This window comes from Elephas maximus, chromosome 3 (genome assembly GCF_024166365.1).
Source record: "Elephas maximus indicus isolate mEleMax1 chromosome 3, mEleMax1 primary haplotype, whole genome shotgun sequence".
Lineage (NCBI taxonomy): Eukaryota > Metazoa > Chordata > Mammalia > Proboscidea > Elephantidae > Elephas > Elephas maximus.
In genome coordinates, this window is record NC_064821.1 from 36,631,015 (window position 1) to 36,649,415 (window position 18,401).

The 18,401-nt window shown below is 48.7% G+C and overlaps 1 protein-coding gene across 9 annotated transcripts in view; it reads right to left on the reverse strand.

The window, feature by feature from the left end:
* Positions 1–18,401, reverse strand: part of EPS15L1 (epidermal growth factor receptor pathway substrate 15 like 1) — a 108,808-nt gene that overhangs the window by 36,916 nt on the left and 53,491 nt on the right. For all 9 annotated transcript variants that reach the window (XM_049877297.1, XM_049877298.1, XM_049877296.1 and 6 more), the window contains exons 14-17: positions 10,639–10,800; positions 7,725–7,922; positions 5,920–6,057; positions 911–1,034 (exon numbers count right to left, since the gene is read on the reverse strand). In XM_049877297.1, coding sequence (XP_049733254.1) covers positions 911–1,034; positions 5,920–6,057; positions 7,725–7,922; positions 10,639–10,800 — 622 coding nt within the window. The remainder of the gene's footprint in view (positions 1–910; positions 1,035–5,919; positions 6,058–7,724; positions 7,923–10,638; positions 10,801–18,401) is intronic.

Genomic DNA, 18,401 nt, shown 5'->3' on the forward strand with positions numbered 1-18,401 from the left:
GGAGCACTGAGGGCTTCACTCTCCTGCAGACAAGCTGGGAAGTGCAGCAGGCAGAGTTTGAGGGGCCTGACTGAGCCGCCCTCTGACTGGGTGACTCACTCAAGGCCACAGCTCACCAGTTAACAGGCTGAGGCAAGGAACTCAAAGATTAATCAGACTCAAAAGAACCCAGCCCCCTCCATTTCAGATTAGGGTGTCCCTACCTTCTCTATCGCTAAGCCACTCAGAATGGCATAAAAGAAACGGCCAAATGGTGCAGCCGCTGTGGGGAACACGTTGGCCATTCCTCAAAAAGCTGAACGTAGAGCTACCACGTGACCCAGCAGTTCCAATCCTAGGTATCTATCTACCCGGGAGTGAAGGCAGGAGCGCAAACAATGTTCGCTGCAGCACTTCACGACAGCCAGAAGGTGGAAAGCACTGAAATGTCCGTCAACAGGTAGACGGACGAACACAGCATGGCCCGTACACACAACAGAATATCATGTAGCTCCAAAGAGAGATGGCGTCCCGCCGTGCGCCACAGCATGGCGGAGCCTGAAAACGTTATGCTGAGGGAGATCCGCCAGTTACAAAGGGATGAGTACTGCGTGGTCTCACTTACATGGGATGTCTAGAACAGGAAAACGTACACCGGTTACCAGGGTGGGAGGGAAGGGGAAAGGAAAGGAGCTCTTGCTCAGGAGCGTTGAGTTTAGGTTAACAGTGGTGAAACGATATGGAAAAGGATAGCGAGAATGGCTGTGGGATGTGAAGAATGTCATCAGCGTCACTGAATTGCACGCGCAGAAACTGTTGAAATGGTGTGTTTTGTCGTATTTTTCACCAGAATTAAAAACAAAAAAATTTTTTTTTAATTTAGATAAAAGGAACAATCTCGTGGCAAGAAGTTTAGTGTTGGCGGACATACCTTTGAAGGGATCAGCTCCTTTGAACGGATCAGATTTGAAAGGGTCTTCAGCTTGGAAGGGGTCCGGGTGTAAGTCTTGGGTGTTGTTACTAAATAACAAGGCTTTATTTTTGAAAGGATCATCCTATAATTTTGTGGAGAGACAAGATAGGGATTTTATTAGTTCAGATTTAAAGTGGTCAAAATACAGAGCTCCATGTCTAACTCGCACTCCCCCTTTAGGTGGTGGGTGACTCTAAAAGGGTTTTTAAAATCATTGGGTCACCAAGTATGTGCTTTAGTTCATAGCCAGGTATGGAGGCTGGTCTGTTAGCTGTGACAAACGTGCCGTATGATGTAAGATGATAATAACAACAGGGGAGATGGGGTCTGGGGTAGATGGGAACCCTCTGCATCATCTTTGCAACTTTTCTGTAAATCTAAGGCTATTCTAAAACAGGTAATTAAAACCATTAAATGAACAGAAGACGTGTCTGCAAGTGTCCCAGATAAAATGTGAAGAGCCACTCAAACATCAACACAGGCCTTGCTTGCAAATGTGAGACCACCCTTGAGCACCTTTTTCTCCAAGAAATACCTAGGTGGGCATTTTAAATAAAAACGCAGTTTCAAGGCCAAGAGATGTGCCAGCTGTATGCAATCTACAGGGAAACAAGCACGTACACGGGTGGAACTACTCGAGCATTTACAACACTTTATGTTAAAGAAAGAAAAAACTCGTTGCTGTCAAGTTGATTCGAACTCACAGTGAGCCTATAGGACAGAACAGAACCGTCCCATACAGTTTCCAAGGAGCACCTGGTGGATTTGAACTGCTGACCTTTTGGTTAGCTGCCGTAGCTCTTAACCACTATGCTGCCAGGGTTTCCAAAAGTACAAAGTAGAGATGCCAGGGCCTGAATCCGGGGCCTCAAACACGCAAAGAAAAAGGTGCTTATCTCTAGGAACAAGCAAGCGTATTTGGACCAGATGAAAAAATATTTGCTTAAGAGCGCATTTTTAGAGTATAAAACCACCTGATGGACACTTGAGACTATGTTGGCATCTCCTGCCTGGAGGGGAGATGAGAGGGTGGAGGGGGTTAGAAGCTGGCGAAATGGACATGAAAAGAGAGTGGAGGGAGAGAGCCGGCTGTCTCATTAGGGCGAGAGGAATTCTGAGTGTGTAGCAAGGTGTATATGGGTTTTTGTGTGACAGACTGACTGGACTTGTAAACTTTCACTTAAAGCACAATAAAAATTGTTTCAAAAAAAACCACCTGAAGGGGCTTGGTTTGTGCCATCCACAGAAGGGGAACAGAGCGGGCTCTGGTTGGTGAAGAAACAACCGGGCACGCACATAGATGTCACTGTGATATCAGAATGTGGAGGTGCCTCGCTAGACTTGGCAAGATGGTTCACCCACATGGCTAGCAAATCATTTGTTACTGTGATGGACAAACCCAAGATATTAAAACAAGCTGGGGTATCTGTGGATCCACTGGCAAAAGGGAAGGGCAGTGACAGCGGAGGCCCCATGGAGTCTCCTGACGAGGCGCCAGCCTGTGGTGGGCTGCAAGGTCTGGGCCCTGGAGGCACCTTCAGCCTGTTTTGGGAGAATGAGCTGACACCCTCTGCCCTCTGGTGAAGAGTGAACTGTGTTTTCTTACCTGGGGGAGAGTATCTGGAGCCTCCAGCCACACAAGGCTTCCCATGGTGGGGAAACCAAGTCAGACTTGGCAAGTAAGAGGTGCCTGTAGGCACTGCCCCTGCCACAGAGGGCGTATTCTGTGGCACTAATGGACATGGATGGACACGCCCTCCTAGTGAGCCATGCTGCTTGTTGGCACGGCCAAACCCTGACAGAAAAGCCCTAACCTAAGGGGGCGAGGAGGCCAGGGTGGGAAGCATGTCCCTTCCACTGCACCACTGGGGGCAGGGGTATTTGTTCCAGGAGGAGGAGACAGGGAGACGGAAGGCTGGGAAGAAACAGTGTGTTAAGAATGGCAGCCTGGCCACAGGCGGGAAGCTTCTATTTAGCTCTCAATTGGCATTTAATTGTACGTGTGAGGTTTTTATAAAATGTTTTCAATCATCGCTTGGAAACCTGCCAAGTGATGGTGGACAGGTCACACGGCAGGAGAGACACTGCGGTTCTGGGGCTTCCAGCCCAGAGTCCAGTGCCTAGACTGCCAGGACCTGAACCAAGAGTCAGTTCTGCCATGATTCTCAGGAGTGACTGTCCACTTGAGGCAGCCACCACATATTCTCCTTCAAAGGACAGGCTGAAGACAATAATGGCGGGGTTTGTGTGGCTTCAACTTCATTTCATTGACTCAGAAATCTAGAAAACTAGATTTCCCCGGGTTACAAAGATGCCACAAACCCCACCATCCACTGACCATCTCCAAGAACTGACCCATCTCCCAGCCCATGAGACCTGAGTGCTGCAGCCACCCCTAGGGAAGGATGACACGTCCCACTGTAGAGGGAAGGTATCTTGGATCACAAAATCAGCAACCAGTCAGGTTCTGAGGAATGAGGCAGCGCTAGGAGGGCGCTGGCACTTCTGGGACGTGCCTTCCCCTACGAGGGGTGCTGGGCAGCGGTGGGCTGTGAAAGAGAACACTCCCATCTGTAGCTTCTGTCAAGCTCCTGTGGTGTAAACGCTCCCGCTATAGGTGATTTCAAGTTATCAAGGGTTTAACAACCAGCCAGGAAGATTCCAACGTAACAGTTGGCACTGGTGCATGCAACTGGTGGGTGGCCATCTTCCGGGGCCAGTTCTCAATGAGGCTTGGGTCTGTGCTGACTGAAGACCTTCTCTCCACTCCACGGAGTCCCTGTGTGGTGCAAATGGTGAACATGCTGGGTTGCTAACCTAAAGGCTGAAGAGTCAAGTCCACCCAGAGGTGCCTTGGAAGAAAGCCCTGGCGATCTACTTCTGAAAAGTCAGCCATCAAAACCCCTATGGAGCACGGTTCTACTCTGGCACACAGGGAGTAGCTGTGGTCTGGTATCTCACCAGACGGGCTGGTTGGATCTGTCTCCAAGGGTAAGAGGCCAGTCTCCTCATAATCCGAGGAGAGACAAGAAATAAGTAAGGCCTTAAGAATCCTGTGTCTCTGACACCTGGAACTTCTAGCCACATGGTTTCCCAAAGTGGGAAAGCTAGTCCTATTCTCAGGCAGGTAAAAAGAGATGCCTGAGGGCTCTGTAACTTGGGCAAACTAACATTGTACAAACTTGATGCTAGACAGGATAAACTTAGTAACTCAGAAAGTTCTAGATACACCTCTCGTTAAGCTACTCTCTGCCACCATTCCCCAAAGAGAACTTGGAGAACCCTCTCTCCTGAGGAGCAGTCTGGAAATGTTCAGGAGAAAACAAAAACCCCTCCTCCGAGTGCTTATTAAGAAATAGAAACAAACCAAAAGATGCTTTAAAATCTGTATTTGTACAATGAGATAAATAGTTTTTCTTTCAGACACTGATAGCAGGTTTATACGTAACATCTCTGATGTCCACATCCCAAGATTAATTTACTATCATGTAAACTTTGCTCTACTTAAAAGATAAACAAAAATAACAAGGAAGGTCAAAATCCATGGAAAATCACTGGCCACTTGCAAACTGCCACATCACTGCCAACGTGCACCCAAGGAGCCCATCTTATACAACCTGTGAGGAGGGCATTTTAGAGTGTGCCGTTTCCTGAACCAGGGTGAACAGGGCGAGCTGAGAGCTGTGTGCAAGGAGAGGCAGACGGAGAAGGTGAGAGCCCTGCTTGAAGCTGACACGCACACTGAGCGTAGCCAGGAAGAAAATGGGATAGCCCAGCTTGTGAAAGTCACAGAGAATGAAACCTCGTCATCAAAAAAAGAAAAAAGGGAACAATAAAGCTGATGACAGGCCCAAGAGCACATGAGAAAGGCCCCATTCATACTCCACAGGGAAAGAGATGTGTGGGTGACAGGGCTGCAGCACGGCCAGGTCAGCCAAGAGGCAAGGCAGAGGCAGTGTCCACAGTGGCTCTGCAGTGATTCGGGGAAGGCATGTTTCCCCTTAGGTCCTCCAGACAGAGTAACTTGGTGACAAGAAGAGAAACGTCTTAAGAAATGGGCACGAGGGGCCAAGTTGGAGTGTGGTGAGGGTGGAAAGGAGCCTAGAGGCTGGGCCAGGACAGGAGGAGGGGGCTCACAGGGGACCAGGAAGATCGAGGAGTGGCAGAAGCCCTGGGAACATCAAGATGGATCATGTGTGACCCACTCCCTGGACAGCCCCCACAATGCTCTTACCCACCAGATGAAGTGGAAACCGCGCACCCCTTCCTGGCTCGGGTGGCCTGGCAGAAGAGGTAATGTATCTAGACGTTAAGGGCACGAGAGTCCACAGACAGTGAGGAGGCTGACGGCCCCAGGCCTGGACTCGCACCCTGGTCACGAGGTGTGAAAGGGTGGGAGGAGGTTTTAAACGTGGCCCGAGTTTCTGGAGAGGCTGGTTCGTAGCTGAGACAGCAAAACCTAGTGAGGGACGACTGTCGTTTTTCTTTGTCTTTATATGTTTGATTTTCAAGGTGTTCTTCTGGAAACACACATACACATATGCACTCACACACGCACGTGAACACTGACCCCCACATATAGCTACATGTGCACACACGTCAAGCACTATACCTACACACACGCACATTCCTCCCAATCCCCCAAATGAGTAGACCCTGGGGTTTCACAATGTGTGCAGATATGGATCTGATTCTTTTCAATTTGGAGAAGCCCCCTGAATTTGGGGGGTCAGCTTGTTCAGATGCTCCTGCATGGATGAGGTGACAGGGGCTCCAGCCTGTCCTTCGCTCTGGGCCCTGATGAGCCCAGTCACACCCACTGGGAACAGGCCCATGGGGGAACACAAAGCAGCAGCAGTAACTGGAAGCCCCCTCCCCTTGCACAGATGCAGAGCGGCCCATTTACAAGTCCAGGGCTGGGGGTGACCAAAAGAGGCCACTCCAAGGGCACGACGCAGCTACTCGACCTGCACCGTGGCTCCGAAGCCGCCCTGCTCGGTCAGGTCGGTGAGGCTGGGCACCCCATTGAGGACCTCATCACTGGGGGGAAGGCCGCGGCGGGCATCCTGCTGGCTTTCATGCAGCTGGGAGAGCTTGCTTCTCGCCTGTGTAACAGAAACACCTCCATGTCACATGTGAGCTGGGGCTGTGTCGGGCAGGACGATGCTTCCCCTCAGACTCAGCCCCAGGCCGCTCATGGGGTCTAGGGCAGGCAGGAGTGAGACCAAGAGCTCAAAACCAGAGTAGACTCTTCTTGCCAACCACCAGGCTGCCCTGCATCAGCAGCCCTGGGGAGGGAGGGCCCGTGTGCAGACACGTGTGTTGATTCTGCTGGTGATCTGTGACTTAGGAGATCCCATCCCATGGTTACAGACAGCTGGGCTCCACAGGGTTTTCTTGGCTGTAATCTTTAGAGAAGCAGATCGCCAGGCCTTCCTTCTGCAGAGCCGAGGGGATGGGTTCAAACTGCCAACCTTTACATTAGTAGTCAAGTGCAAACTGTTTGCGCCACTCAGGGACCTTCACACGTGTTGATTCTGAACAGACAAATCCAGGTCAACGATCTGTTCAAAATGCTATTCAGCAGTCCTCCTTTCTGATGGAGTTGTGGTTACCTCATTTGGAGTACCTGGGTGGTGCAAATGGTGAATGCAATCGGCTGCTAACTGAAAGGTTAGACGTTCGAGCCTACCCAGGGGTGCCTTGGAAGAAAAGCCTGGCAGTCTATTTCTGAAAACTGAGCCACTGAAAACCCTATGGAACACAGTTCTACTCTGACACAGGCAGGGGCGCCAGGAGTTGAAATGGACTCAACAGCAAGTAGTTTTTCCTGGTCTATTATTATTATTCTTATTATGATTAGCAGTATATACTTATGTCTGGGCTCCTACCTGAATTTTACAAACTCAGGGGTGGGAAGGAAAAGAAAAGTAATCCTGCAGATACGAATTAACAGAGCATAACTCAGAGAATTAAATCTCCTTTGAAGGAATGAGTGGGACATGTTTGGGATCAGCCTTTGGCTGTAAATCCTAGAGCTGAGAGATCGGCTCAGTCAGGAAAGGTGTCTGCCGAGGGCAGTGCCACACCCACTCCACAGGTTAGATGTGGAAAGGCCATATGCGGCTGGAAACCATGCAGGCTACGAGGCCTTTGTACTGGGGGATGGGGGCCCCACATGGGGTGGATGGGGGCCCCACATGGGGTGGATGGGGGCCCCACATGGGGTGGATGGGGGACCTGCAGAGCGGGGGATGGGGACCCATGTGGCAAGATGGGGCCCCACGTGGCAGGGATGGAGAGCCCACGTGGGGTGATGCTGGTTACAAGGTAGCCCCTCAATGCCTGGCACAGGACTCATTGCCCTTGGCTGACATCTGTCCTTCAACCAGACCTAGGAAAGGATCGGAACACCTCCCCTCGTCCTGTCCCCTCCTTGTACAAGCCCCAGACTGGAGAGGGCACCCCAAGACCCAAGCTCTCCCCAGGAGCCCTTGACTGAATTCCCTGAGGCCCCCACCTGCACTCGATGATCTCAGCCCAGAGTGGAGGGAAGGTGGAGGCAAAACTGAGGTCAGTCTGAGGTGCGGCACACTGGGTAGGCCTAACAGTCTCTGAGGGGGTCTACCTCCGGGTAACAGTCTCTGAGGGAGTCTTTGCTACACGCAGGCAGCAAGCCCAACATCCCAGCAACCATGTGCACACCAAGCTGATCCCTGGCCTGCCGCCCGCCCAAACACGGGGCACTCACAGGGGACCCACCCGCTGGTACCTGGTTGATCTCATCCTGCGTGGACGCAAGGGACTTAAGGATGGTCTCGAGCTGGGCACGCCCGGCCTGGATGCTCTGCTCCAGCTGTGCCTCCTCCTGCTGCAGGCGGCCCAGTTCAGCCTTGGCCCGGTTCAGGTCGTCCTCCTGGGACCGCAGGTCTGACTCCTGCGACTGGATCTGCATCTTCAGTGACGAAATCTGAAATAGGATTGCAGGGGGGCCGCGCGCCAAGGTGAAACATGGCTCAGAGGAAGAAGTCTCCGCCCACGCACTCAGAATGAGTTGAGCTGGGGAATGGAAGACCAAGCATAAAGCCTGAGCTCCTGGTGGACAACAAAGCCCCATCCTGCACCTGAAACAAAGGAGTGGGTAGACGGACAGACATCCTCGCCTAACGTATTGACACTGATGGTTCTAGAAGGAGCAGGGCCTGACCCGGAACCAGGGTGGCCATCTGCCCGTGTCCTGTGGGGCTGAATGTGCTGCACAAGACCTAAAGGATTTTAAAGTTCATGGACACCCACAGTCCCCTGGTTTCCAGCATGCCGCGCAGGCGGCAGTGGATGGGAGTGAGGTGCAGGGTGGCAGTGCCCCAACGTGGTAGGGTGTCTGCAGGGTTATAACCCACCCCAGACCCACCTCCTCACTTATACGGCCTGGTCTCTAGACACACAGGTAGGGAAGATGAGATCAGTCTGCAAAATGCTTTGATGTTCTCCCAAGTGGTATTTTAAGCAACTCTATTAAAGGCAGCCACCACTCATCTGTCAGTGTGTCATACTGTGGTGACTTGTGTGTTGCTACGATGCTGGAAGCTATGCCGCCAGTATGTCAAATACCAGCAGGTTCACCTACTGTGGACAGGTTTTGGTGGACCTTCCAGATTAAGACAGACCAGGAAGAAAGGCATGGTGATCTACTTCTAAAAATTAGCCAATGAAAACCCTATGGACCATAACAGAACATCTGTCTGATACAGTGCTGGAAGATGGGCCCCCTTAGGTTGGAAGGCACTCAAAATACACAACAGCCACAACTACGGACTTGAGCATACCAATGATCGTGAAGATGGCAATGTTTTGTTCTGTTGTACATTTGAGGTAAGGTGAAACACTTGAGGATAAGCTGCAGCCATAATGTCCCTTTACACTCAAATACTTCACTACGTATTTCCCAAAAATGAGCACATTCTCTTTTATGACCATAGAGAAATGATGAAACTTAATAAGTTTATCATCAATACATTATTATTATCTATACATAGTCTAGATTCATATGTCCCCAAAATGTCCTTTATACCTATTTTTTTTTCTCTGATCCAAGACCCAGTGGCCAATCCACTGTGGCTACAACCAAGGACTCAAGCACACCAGTGATTGTCAACATGGCGCAGGACCTGGCAACATTTCATTTGGTTGTACAGGGGGTCGCCCTGAGTCAGAACTGACTCAGTGGCAGCTAACAACAACATAAAAGCCGACAGGTATGCATGTATATGCACGCATATTCGTATACATAATGAACCCACAGGAGACACAGTTACAAATACTTCTTAGACATAATCAAACACTTCATGAGATTGGTTTTCTGGGTTTAAAGGCTTAGGGTCATAGTCTTACGGGTCAACACAGTCAACTGGCAAAATACAGTTCAGAAAGCGTAAGTTCTACATGACAACATGTTAAGTAGTGTTTGAGGTCTTAAAAGCTTGTGAGCAGCCATCTAAGATACAAATTGGTCTCTACTCATTTGGAACAAAAGAGAAAAAAGGAAACCATAGACTCAGAGAAGAAAGTAGTCTACACAAACCACAGCCTCATCTACCCTGAATCCAGACAAGCTAGACAGTGCCTGGCTACCAATGATGAGGGCCACATAGATGTATCCTGACAGAGCAGGAAAAAAAATGTGGAACAGAATTCAAATTCCTAAAAAGTCCAGACTTAATGGACTGACTGAGACTACAGGGCTCCCTGAGACTATCGCCCTGAGACACTCTTAAACCAAAATTATCCCATGAGGTTGTCTTTTAGCTAAATAACAGATTGACTCATAAAATAAAGACTATCACCCATGAGTAATGAGCTCCTTTAAAAAACCATCTACAGAAGACCAAATGGTCAAAAATGACTCTAAAACAAAGATGAAAAGGTAAGGGGGCAGGGAAACTAGAGTATAGTACTGGAAATGGTACAGTCAGAATGGGATGAATGAGAATGACAACACGTTATGAAAAATGTAACCAACATTACTGAATAACTTGTGTAGATACTGTTAAGTGGGAACCTAATTTACTGTGTAAACTTTCACCTTAAACATAATATTAAAAAAAAAAAAAAAGCAATCACAATAAAGGGTCCCAGATACAGCAGGAGAAAAATGATGTAGAACAAAATTCAAATTCACAAAATAAGACCAGTCTGATTGGTCTGACGGAGATTAGAGGAACTTCAGGGATATGGCCCCCCGACGCCCTTTTAACTCAGAACCGAAATCACTCCCAAATTTCACCCTTCAGCCAAAGATCTGACAGGTCTATAAAACAATAACACACCTGAGGAAAATGCTTCATAGCTCAATCAAGTGTACAAGACCAAACGGGCAACGCCTACCCAAAAAAGCAAAGACGAGAAGGCAGGAAGGGACAGGAAAACTGGACGAATAGAAACAGGGAACCCAGGATAGAGAAGGAAAGACTGTTGACACATCACGGGGTTTGCAACCAACGTCACAAAACAATTTGTGTATTAAATGTTGAACGAGAAACTAAAGTACTCCATAAACTGTCACCTAAAGCACAAAAATAAACAAACCACAAAGGCTAACAGGCTGTCTCATGTCTGTCTCAAGGTGCCATGAGTGCTGAGGCCTGAGGGACACCCCCGACTGCCAGGCACCCCAGCACGCGGCTCACCATCTGTGTCTCGTCCTGGCACTTCTGCCGCACGTCGCTCAGCATGTCACGGAGCTTGGCCTTCTGCTGGTCCATCTCGTCCAGGCGATCCTGAGCGTCCTGCTTCTGAGCCTCCAGCTCCTGCAGACTGCTCGTCTCCCGGTCCAGATCATTCTGCAATTCCTAGGAAGGAGTGGTGTGGGTTTACAAGAGATTGGGAAAAGGAGGCACGTCTGAGATCATGCCATCGGGGCCCAGGTGAGTGCCGCCAAGACACCCCACAGATCCACCTTCCCCATCTGGCCTGGGCCAACCCTCCATATACACCTGCCGTGAGTGCCTTGACCTCTGCCTGCAGCCCTCAGTGTCCTCCCTCGCTCACCAGCTCCCTCAGCAAATACTGAGACTGGATGCCCAGCGTGAGATCAGCTCTCTCCCTGCTAAGTCTGCAGTAAGGGTGGCAGGGGCAGGAAGATGGTCCCCAGATAGAAGCACACGAGGGACACCCCAAGGAGACAGCACAGCACCACTGGAACCCAGGCAGCCAGTCAACCCTGCACAGCTAAGAGACCTCTGTAGAGGTGTGCTTAGGGCAGACAGTGCCAACCAGGTGAGGAGCTGGAGGGGAGGGGCCCAGCAGGGGGTACTACACAGGCAGACTACACAGGACAGGGGTGTCGAATTCACACCTAGCCATGTGTACGGGGAAGGGAGGAGAGAGGGGGCCTCAGATGCCACCCTTGTAGCCACGGTGAGGACAAGGCACTGCAGGGTGTTTGAATGTGGAGGGGGCCTTGTGACCCTCAGCTCCTCGAGCCCCAGAGCGTGTCAGCACCCAGAAAAGCCAAACACAGGAGGCCCATGACCCGGAGACTCCACTTCCTCGACAGCACCCTGGACACGCAGCAAACACAAAACTTGTACTGCGGAAAAAGCTGCCAATGGCCCAAGTATCCATCTGGCAGGGGCCTGATTCAACTGCCACACCATGGAGTGACCACGTGATGAAAACAGATGGTGCCATGTGTGGACCAGTGTTCCGGCGCAAGGAGAAGGTGTTGACGCCTTTCTTTTCATGTGCCCCCCCATTTCTGAAAGGCCTCCCGGAGACCAGCATACCACCTGCTGTGATTCCCGACCATGTGGGTGTGCTGTCATCTTTCATACAAACACAGGAGCTAACAGGGCCTCTGGGGTAGTCCTAGGGATCCAGGGTGGATTTGGGGGGAAGCATGAGGGGAAAGGAATATTATCTCATACAGTGCTGGAAGATGAGCCCCCTAGGTTGGAAGGCACTCAAAATACACAGTGGCTACAACAACAGTCTCGAGCAGACCAACAATCCTAAAGATGGCGCAGGACTGGGCAGCATTTTGTTCTGTTTGTGCCTGGGGCCACCATGAGTCATCTCTGACTCGACTGCAGCTAATAACAATAGGGGTGCGAGGGGGAGTGTGTTGGGCCAGCATCCAGGTGACCTGACTGATGATAGGAGGCCTGAGCCATGTCGAGAGACGAGGACGCCTGGGGAAGCTGGCCCCCTCCCTGGTCTGAGGACAAAGCGTCCCAGCCTCAGTTCCTCCATTCCAGACAGAACCATCTCTGAGTGGTGCTGGGCGCTGAGGGCTGGGTCTCTACTGCCTACTCGCTCTGCCTCAGCCTTTCTTCAGGGAGCAGACTCCAGGGGTGCTGATTGAGGGGTCACCTTGGGCACGTTAGGCCTGAGATGCAGGAAGAAGGCCAAGAGGGTTCAGGGTTCAGAGGCAGCAGCAGCACACAGACATGGGGCGCCAGCAGAGAGGGGGTTACACTTGCAGGTGGATGGAATGTCCCAGGGGTGCAGGGAAGCAGCCAACAAGCATCCAAGGCCATTTGTGCCCACCCAACAGAGTGCTAAGCCAGTCTGGAGCGTGTACCTCAACTCCTAATTCTGACCCAGCCTGCCAAGGGGCCACTGCCAAGTGCAGCCTGACCTCTCAACAGCACACACGCACAGCCAGGGTCCGCAGACTCAGGCTCTGAAGGTCCAGCACCCACAAAAGTTCCTGCCTTCCTCTCCCTTAAAAAGATGACAACAAGATGCACGCGTCTCATGGTTTGCTCACAGTGCTGGGAGAGGTGGGATATGAGGAGCAACAGGGAGAAGGCAGGCTTGCCAGGTATGTCCCCCCAAGACTGCATCCAAGTGTCGCTATGACAGGGTGCTTGGGGATGCGGAAGCAGGGCAGGGGCCCACAGGTGTAAGCCCGCCCTCAGAAGACTGAGTTGCCTCTCTCTCTGCTCTCTCTTCCCTCTCTTTTCTCCTTCTTCATTCTTACAAATCTGCTGCACAAGACCTCTTTAAAGTGTTAAAAAGCAAAGATGTCACCCTGATGACTAAGGCGTGCCTGACCCAGCCATGGTCTTTTTAATCACTCCTGGTGGCATAGTGGTTAAGTGCTACAACTGCTAACCAAAGGGTCGGCAGTTCAAATCCACCAGGCGCTCCTTGGAAACTCTATGGGGCTGTTCTACTCTGTCCTATGGGGTCGCTGTGAGTTGGAATCGACTAGACAGCACTGGGTTTGGTTTTGTTTTTTTTATGCATGCAAGAGCTGGAGAATGAAAATGGGAAGTGAGAAGGAGAACTGATGTGTTTGATCTGTGGTACTGGTTAAGAATATGGACTACACCGTGGAGTGCCAGAAGAACAAACTAGTCTTAGAAGAAATACAACCAGAATACTCCTTAGAAGCCAGATGGTGAGACTTCAGCTTACTTACTTTAGATGCATCATCAGGAGGGACCAATCACTACAAAAAGACATCATGGTTGGTAAAGCAGAGGATCAGGAAAGGAAGGAAACCCTCCATGGGATGGATTAACACGATAACCTAAACAATTGGCTCAAACATGCCAATGACTGTGAAGATAGTGCAAGACCAAGCAGCATTACACTCCGTCATACATGAGGTTGGCATGGGCCGCAGCTGACTCAACGGCAACAACAACGTTCTTGCTGCCCCTCTCCATGACACATCAACCCAAGAAATGAATGCATGTGATTTTTAAAGGCCTGAACCCATCCTTTCTAGTATAAGTGTTTGCATTTTGGGGCTGCACTGCTGCAATGAGTCAGCCTGTGTACACTGCTGCACAGCCCCCGGCACCCCATAGAATAGTTTTCTCTTTGCAGGAAAACGGGATGGCTCATTCAGGTCACGGAGCAACTGACCGCACCACAACCATTCCTGGGTCGCCTGTGGTAGACACCTGCTAAGAGGTGGGGAGTGCTGGCCACTGACGTGACAAAGGTTGTATCTCCGAACCCTTGAACAGGGGTGCCAAGTCAGGCATGTCTAGGGAGACCACACAGAATACCTGAAATGAGGGACATGCGTTAGCCACATCTAAGAGAACTGAGAGCGACAGGCTGGGCAGTGAAGGAGGCACGGAGCTGAGGCCCAGTGTGGTGGCCAGGGACACCAAGTGGCCTGGGATGTCCAGGCACTGGGCCTCATCTGTAATGCAGAAAGAGCCATCAGGCGGACAAAAGCGCACCAGCTTACACTCAGGGCACTGGTGGCAGGGAGGGAAAGAGGAACTGCACAAAGGTAACACAAAAAGGACCCAGACAAGAGAAAGAAGCAAACCAAAGTCTCAGACAAGAAATTAGTCTACAGAGCTAATAGCCTACACGAGCCATGGCCTCATCTACCCAGGGACCAGAAGATCTAGATGGTGCCCAGATACCACTACCGACCATTCTGATCAGGGCCACGTTAGATGGACCCTGATAGAACGGGAGAAAAACACGGAACAGAACTCAAATTCTTAGAAAGTCCAGAAATACAGGGCCAGTTAATACTAGAGGGCTCCCTGGAACTATCACTCTGAGATACTCCTAAAACCTTAAACCAAAGCAACCCCAGGTCACCTTTTAGAAAACACCAGATTGGCACACAAAACAAAAGATATTATCCATGAATACAGTGCTCCATTAAAAAAACATCTATATGTTGGAAAAACACTAAATAGACAACAGGTAAGTGGTAACTTTGGTGAAGGGTAAGCCAGTATAGAACACTGGGGAAACCAGCACAACTCGCCCGAAGCAAGGTCATGGAACCTCCACAGACACATCTAAACTCTCTCAGGGGCTGAACTGCTGTGCTGAGGGCTGTGGAGACCATGGTCTTGGGCAACATCTAGCTCAAGTGGCGTAACATAGTTTATAAAGAAAATGTTCTACATTCTACTTTGGTGAGTAGTGTCTGGGATCTTAAAAGCCTGTGAGGGGCCATCTAAGATACTCCACTGGTCTCACCCCTTCGGAGCAAGGGAGAATGGAAAAACTGAAGATACAAGGGAAAGATTAGTCCAAAGGACTAGTGGACCACATCCACCACGGCCTCCACCAGACTGAGTCTGGTACAACTAGATTGCGCCCGGCTACCACCGACTGCTCTGACAGGGGTCACAATAGAGGGTCCCGAATAGAGCTGGAGAAAATGTAGAACAAAATTCTAACTCACAAAAAAAGACCAGACTTACTGGCATGAGAGACTGGAGAAACCCTCAGAGTATGGTCCCCGGACACCCTTTTAGCTCAGTATTGAAGTCACTCCTGAGGTTCACCCTTCAGCCAAAGATTAAACAGACCCATAAAACAAAACAAGACTAAAGGGGCACACCAGGCCAGGGGCAAGGACTAGAAGGTAGGAGGGGACAGGAAAGCTGGTAATAGGGAACCCAAGGTAGAGAGGGGAGAGTGTTGACATGTCGTGGGGTTGGTAACCAATGTCATAAAACAATATGTATACTAACTGCTTAATGAGAAGCTAGTTTATTCTGTAAACCTTCAGCTAAAGTACAATTAAAAAAAAAAAAAAGACCAAAAAGGTCAACAATTACTCTAAAGCAAAGACAAGAAGGTAAGTGAACAGGGAAACTAGAGTACCAGAAATGGAACAACCAGAACACAATTAAAGAGAATGCTGACACGCTGTGAAAAATGTAATTAATGTCACTGAATAATTTGTACAGAAATTGTCAAATGGGAACCTAGTCTGCTATGTAAACTTTCATCTAAAACACAATAAAATATTATTTAAAAATAATAATAAAGGGTAAGTGCTTTTACTGTAAAAAAAAAAAAAAGAAACAAAACACGATTTCAGGCAATCCACAGAGTCTACACAATCTTATCAGAAACCCAGCTGACCTCTTTCCAGAAACTGACAAACTGATCCAAAAATTCATGCGAAAATGCAAGGAACCCAGAAAAGCAAAAACGATTTTGAAAAAGACTGGATGACTCAAGCTTCCCAATTTCAAAACTTACTATGTTGTTATTGTTGGGTGTCCTCGAGTTGGTTCCCGCTTACAGAGACCCTGTGTGTGACAGAAAACACAATGCTCTCAGTCCTGCACCATCCTCACAATGTTAGGTAGGCTTCAGTCCATTGTTGCACAGCCTTATTCACTGTCCAGGTTTCACATGCATATGAGGTGATTAAAAATATCGTAACTTGGGTCAGTACACCTTAGTCCCCAGAGTAACATCTCTGCTTTTTAACACTTTAAAGAGGTCTCCTGCAGTAGATTTGCCCAATGTAACACATCATATGATTTCTTAACTGCTGCTTCCATGGGTGCTGATTGTGGATCCAAGAAAAAGGAAATCCTTGACAACTTCAAACTGTTCCTTGTTTATCATGATGTTGGCCTACTGGTCTAGTTGTGAGGGTTTTTGTTTTCTTTATGTTGAGGTGTAATCCATACTGAAGGCTGTGGTCTCTGATCTTCATCAGTAAGTGCTTCAAGTCCTCTTCACTTTCAGCAAGCAAAGTTGTGTCATCTGCATATCGCAGGTGGTTAATGAGTCTTCCTCCAATCCTGATGCCCCATTCTTCTTCATATAGTCCAGCTTCTCAAATTATCTGCTCAGCATACAGAATGAATACATATGGGGAAAGGATACAACCCTGATACACACCTTTCCTGATCTTAAACCATGCAATATGTTCTTGTTCTGTTCAAAAAACTGCCCCTTGATCTATGTACAAGTTCTGTATGAACACAATTAAGTGTTCTAGAATTCTTGTTCTTCACAACGTTACCCATAATTCGTTATGATCCACACAGTCCAATGCCTTTCTTTAGACAGTCAATAAAAGGTAAACATCTCTCCGGTATTCTCTACTTTCAGCCGAGATCCACATCCTCTTCTGAATCAAGCTTGAACTTCGGGCAGTTCCTTGTCGTGATGTATAGCTGCAGTCACTTTTGAATTATCTTCAGCAAAATTTTTACTTGCATGTGGTATTAATGGTCTTGTTGGATAAGTTCCACGTTCTGTTGGATCACCTTTCTTTGGGATGGGGTCAAATATGGATCTCTTCCTGTCAGTTGGCCAGTAACTACCTTCCACATTTCTTGGCATAGGCGAGTGTTGAAACATCTCAATTGGTATTCTGTCAATTCCTTGAGCCTTGTTTTTCACCTGTTTTCAGTGCAGCTTGGACTTCTTTCAGTACCATCGGTTCCTGATCGTATGCTACCTCCTAAAATGGTTGAACATCGACCAATTCTTTTTAGTACAGAGACTCTTTATTCCTTCCATCTTCTTTTGATGCTTCCTGTGTCATTCAATATTTTGCCCACGTTGTTAGGTGCCGTTGAGATAGGTTCCGACTAATAGCGACCCCCTGTACAATAGCATGAAACACTGCCCGGTCCTCCACTATCCTCACAATCATTATGCTTGAGCCCACTGTTGTAGCCACTGTGTCAACCCATCTTGCTGACCCTCTACTTCACCAAGCATGATGTCCTTCTCCAGGGACTGATCCCTCCTGATAACATGCCCAAAATATGTGCTTCTAAGAAGCATTCTGGCTGTATTTCCTCCAAGACAGATTTGTTCATTCTTTTGGCAGTCCATGGTATATTCAGTATTCCTCGTCAACATCATAATTCAAAGGCGTCAATTCTTGGGTCTTCCTTATTCACTGTCCAGCTTTCTCATGCATAGGAGACAATTGAAAACACCGTGGCTTGACCGAGGCTTGGGTTAGGCACACCTTAGTCTTCAAAGTGACACCTTTGCTTTTTAAGACCTTAAAGAGGTCCTTTGTAGCAGATTTCCCCAATGCAATGTGTTGCTTGATTTCTTGACTGCTGCTTCCATGGGTGTTGATTGTGAATCCAAGTAAAATGAGATCCTTGACAACTTCAACCTCTTCTCCATTTATCACGATGTTGCCTATTGGTCCAGTTGTGAGGATTTTTGTTTTTTTTAATGTTGAGGTGTAATCCATACTGAAGGCTGTGGTCTTTAACCTTCATCAGTTAAGTGCTCGAAGTCCTTTTCACTTTCAGCAAGCAAGGTTGTGTCACCTGCATAACACAGGTTGTTAATGAGTCTTCCTCCAATCCTGATGCCCCATTTTACCCATAGAATACTTCAGCACTGCGATTTGAGACTTGAATTTTTTCTTCAGTTCGTTCAGATTAAGAAATGCCGAGCATGCTCTTCCCTTTTGGTTTCCTAACTCCAGGTCTTTGCACATTTCATTATAATACTTTAGTCTGTCTTCTCAAGACACCACTTTAAATCTTCTGTTCAGCTCTTTTGTTTCATCATTTCTTCTATTCGCTTTAGCCACTCTACATTCAAGGGCAAGTTTCAGAGTCTCTTCTGACATCCATTTTGGTCTTTTCTCTCTTTCCTCTCTTTTGAATGATCTTTTTACTTTCTTCAGGTATGATACCCTTGATGTCATCCCACAACTCTTCTGGTC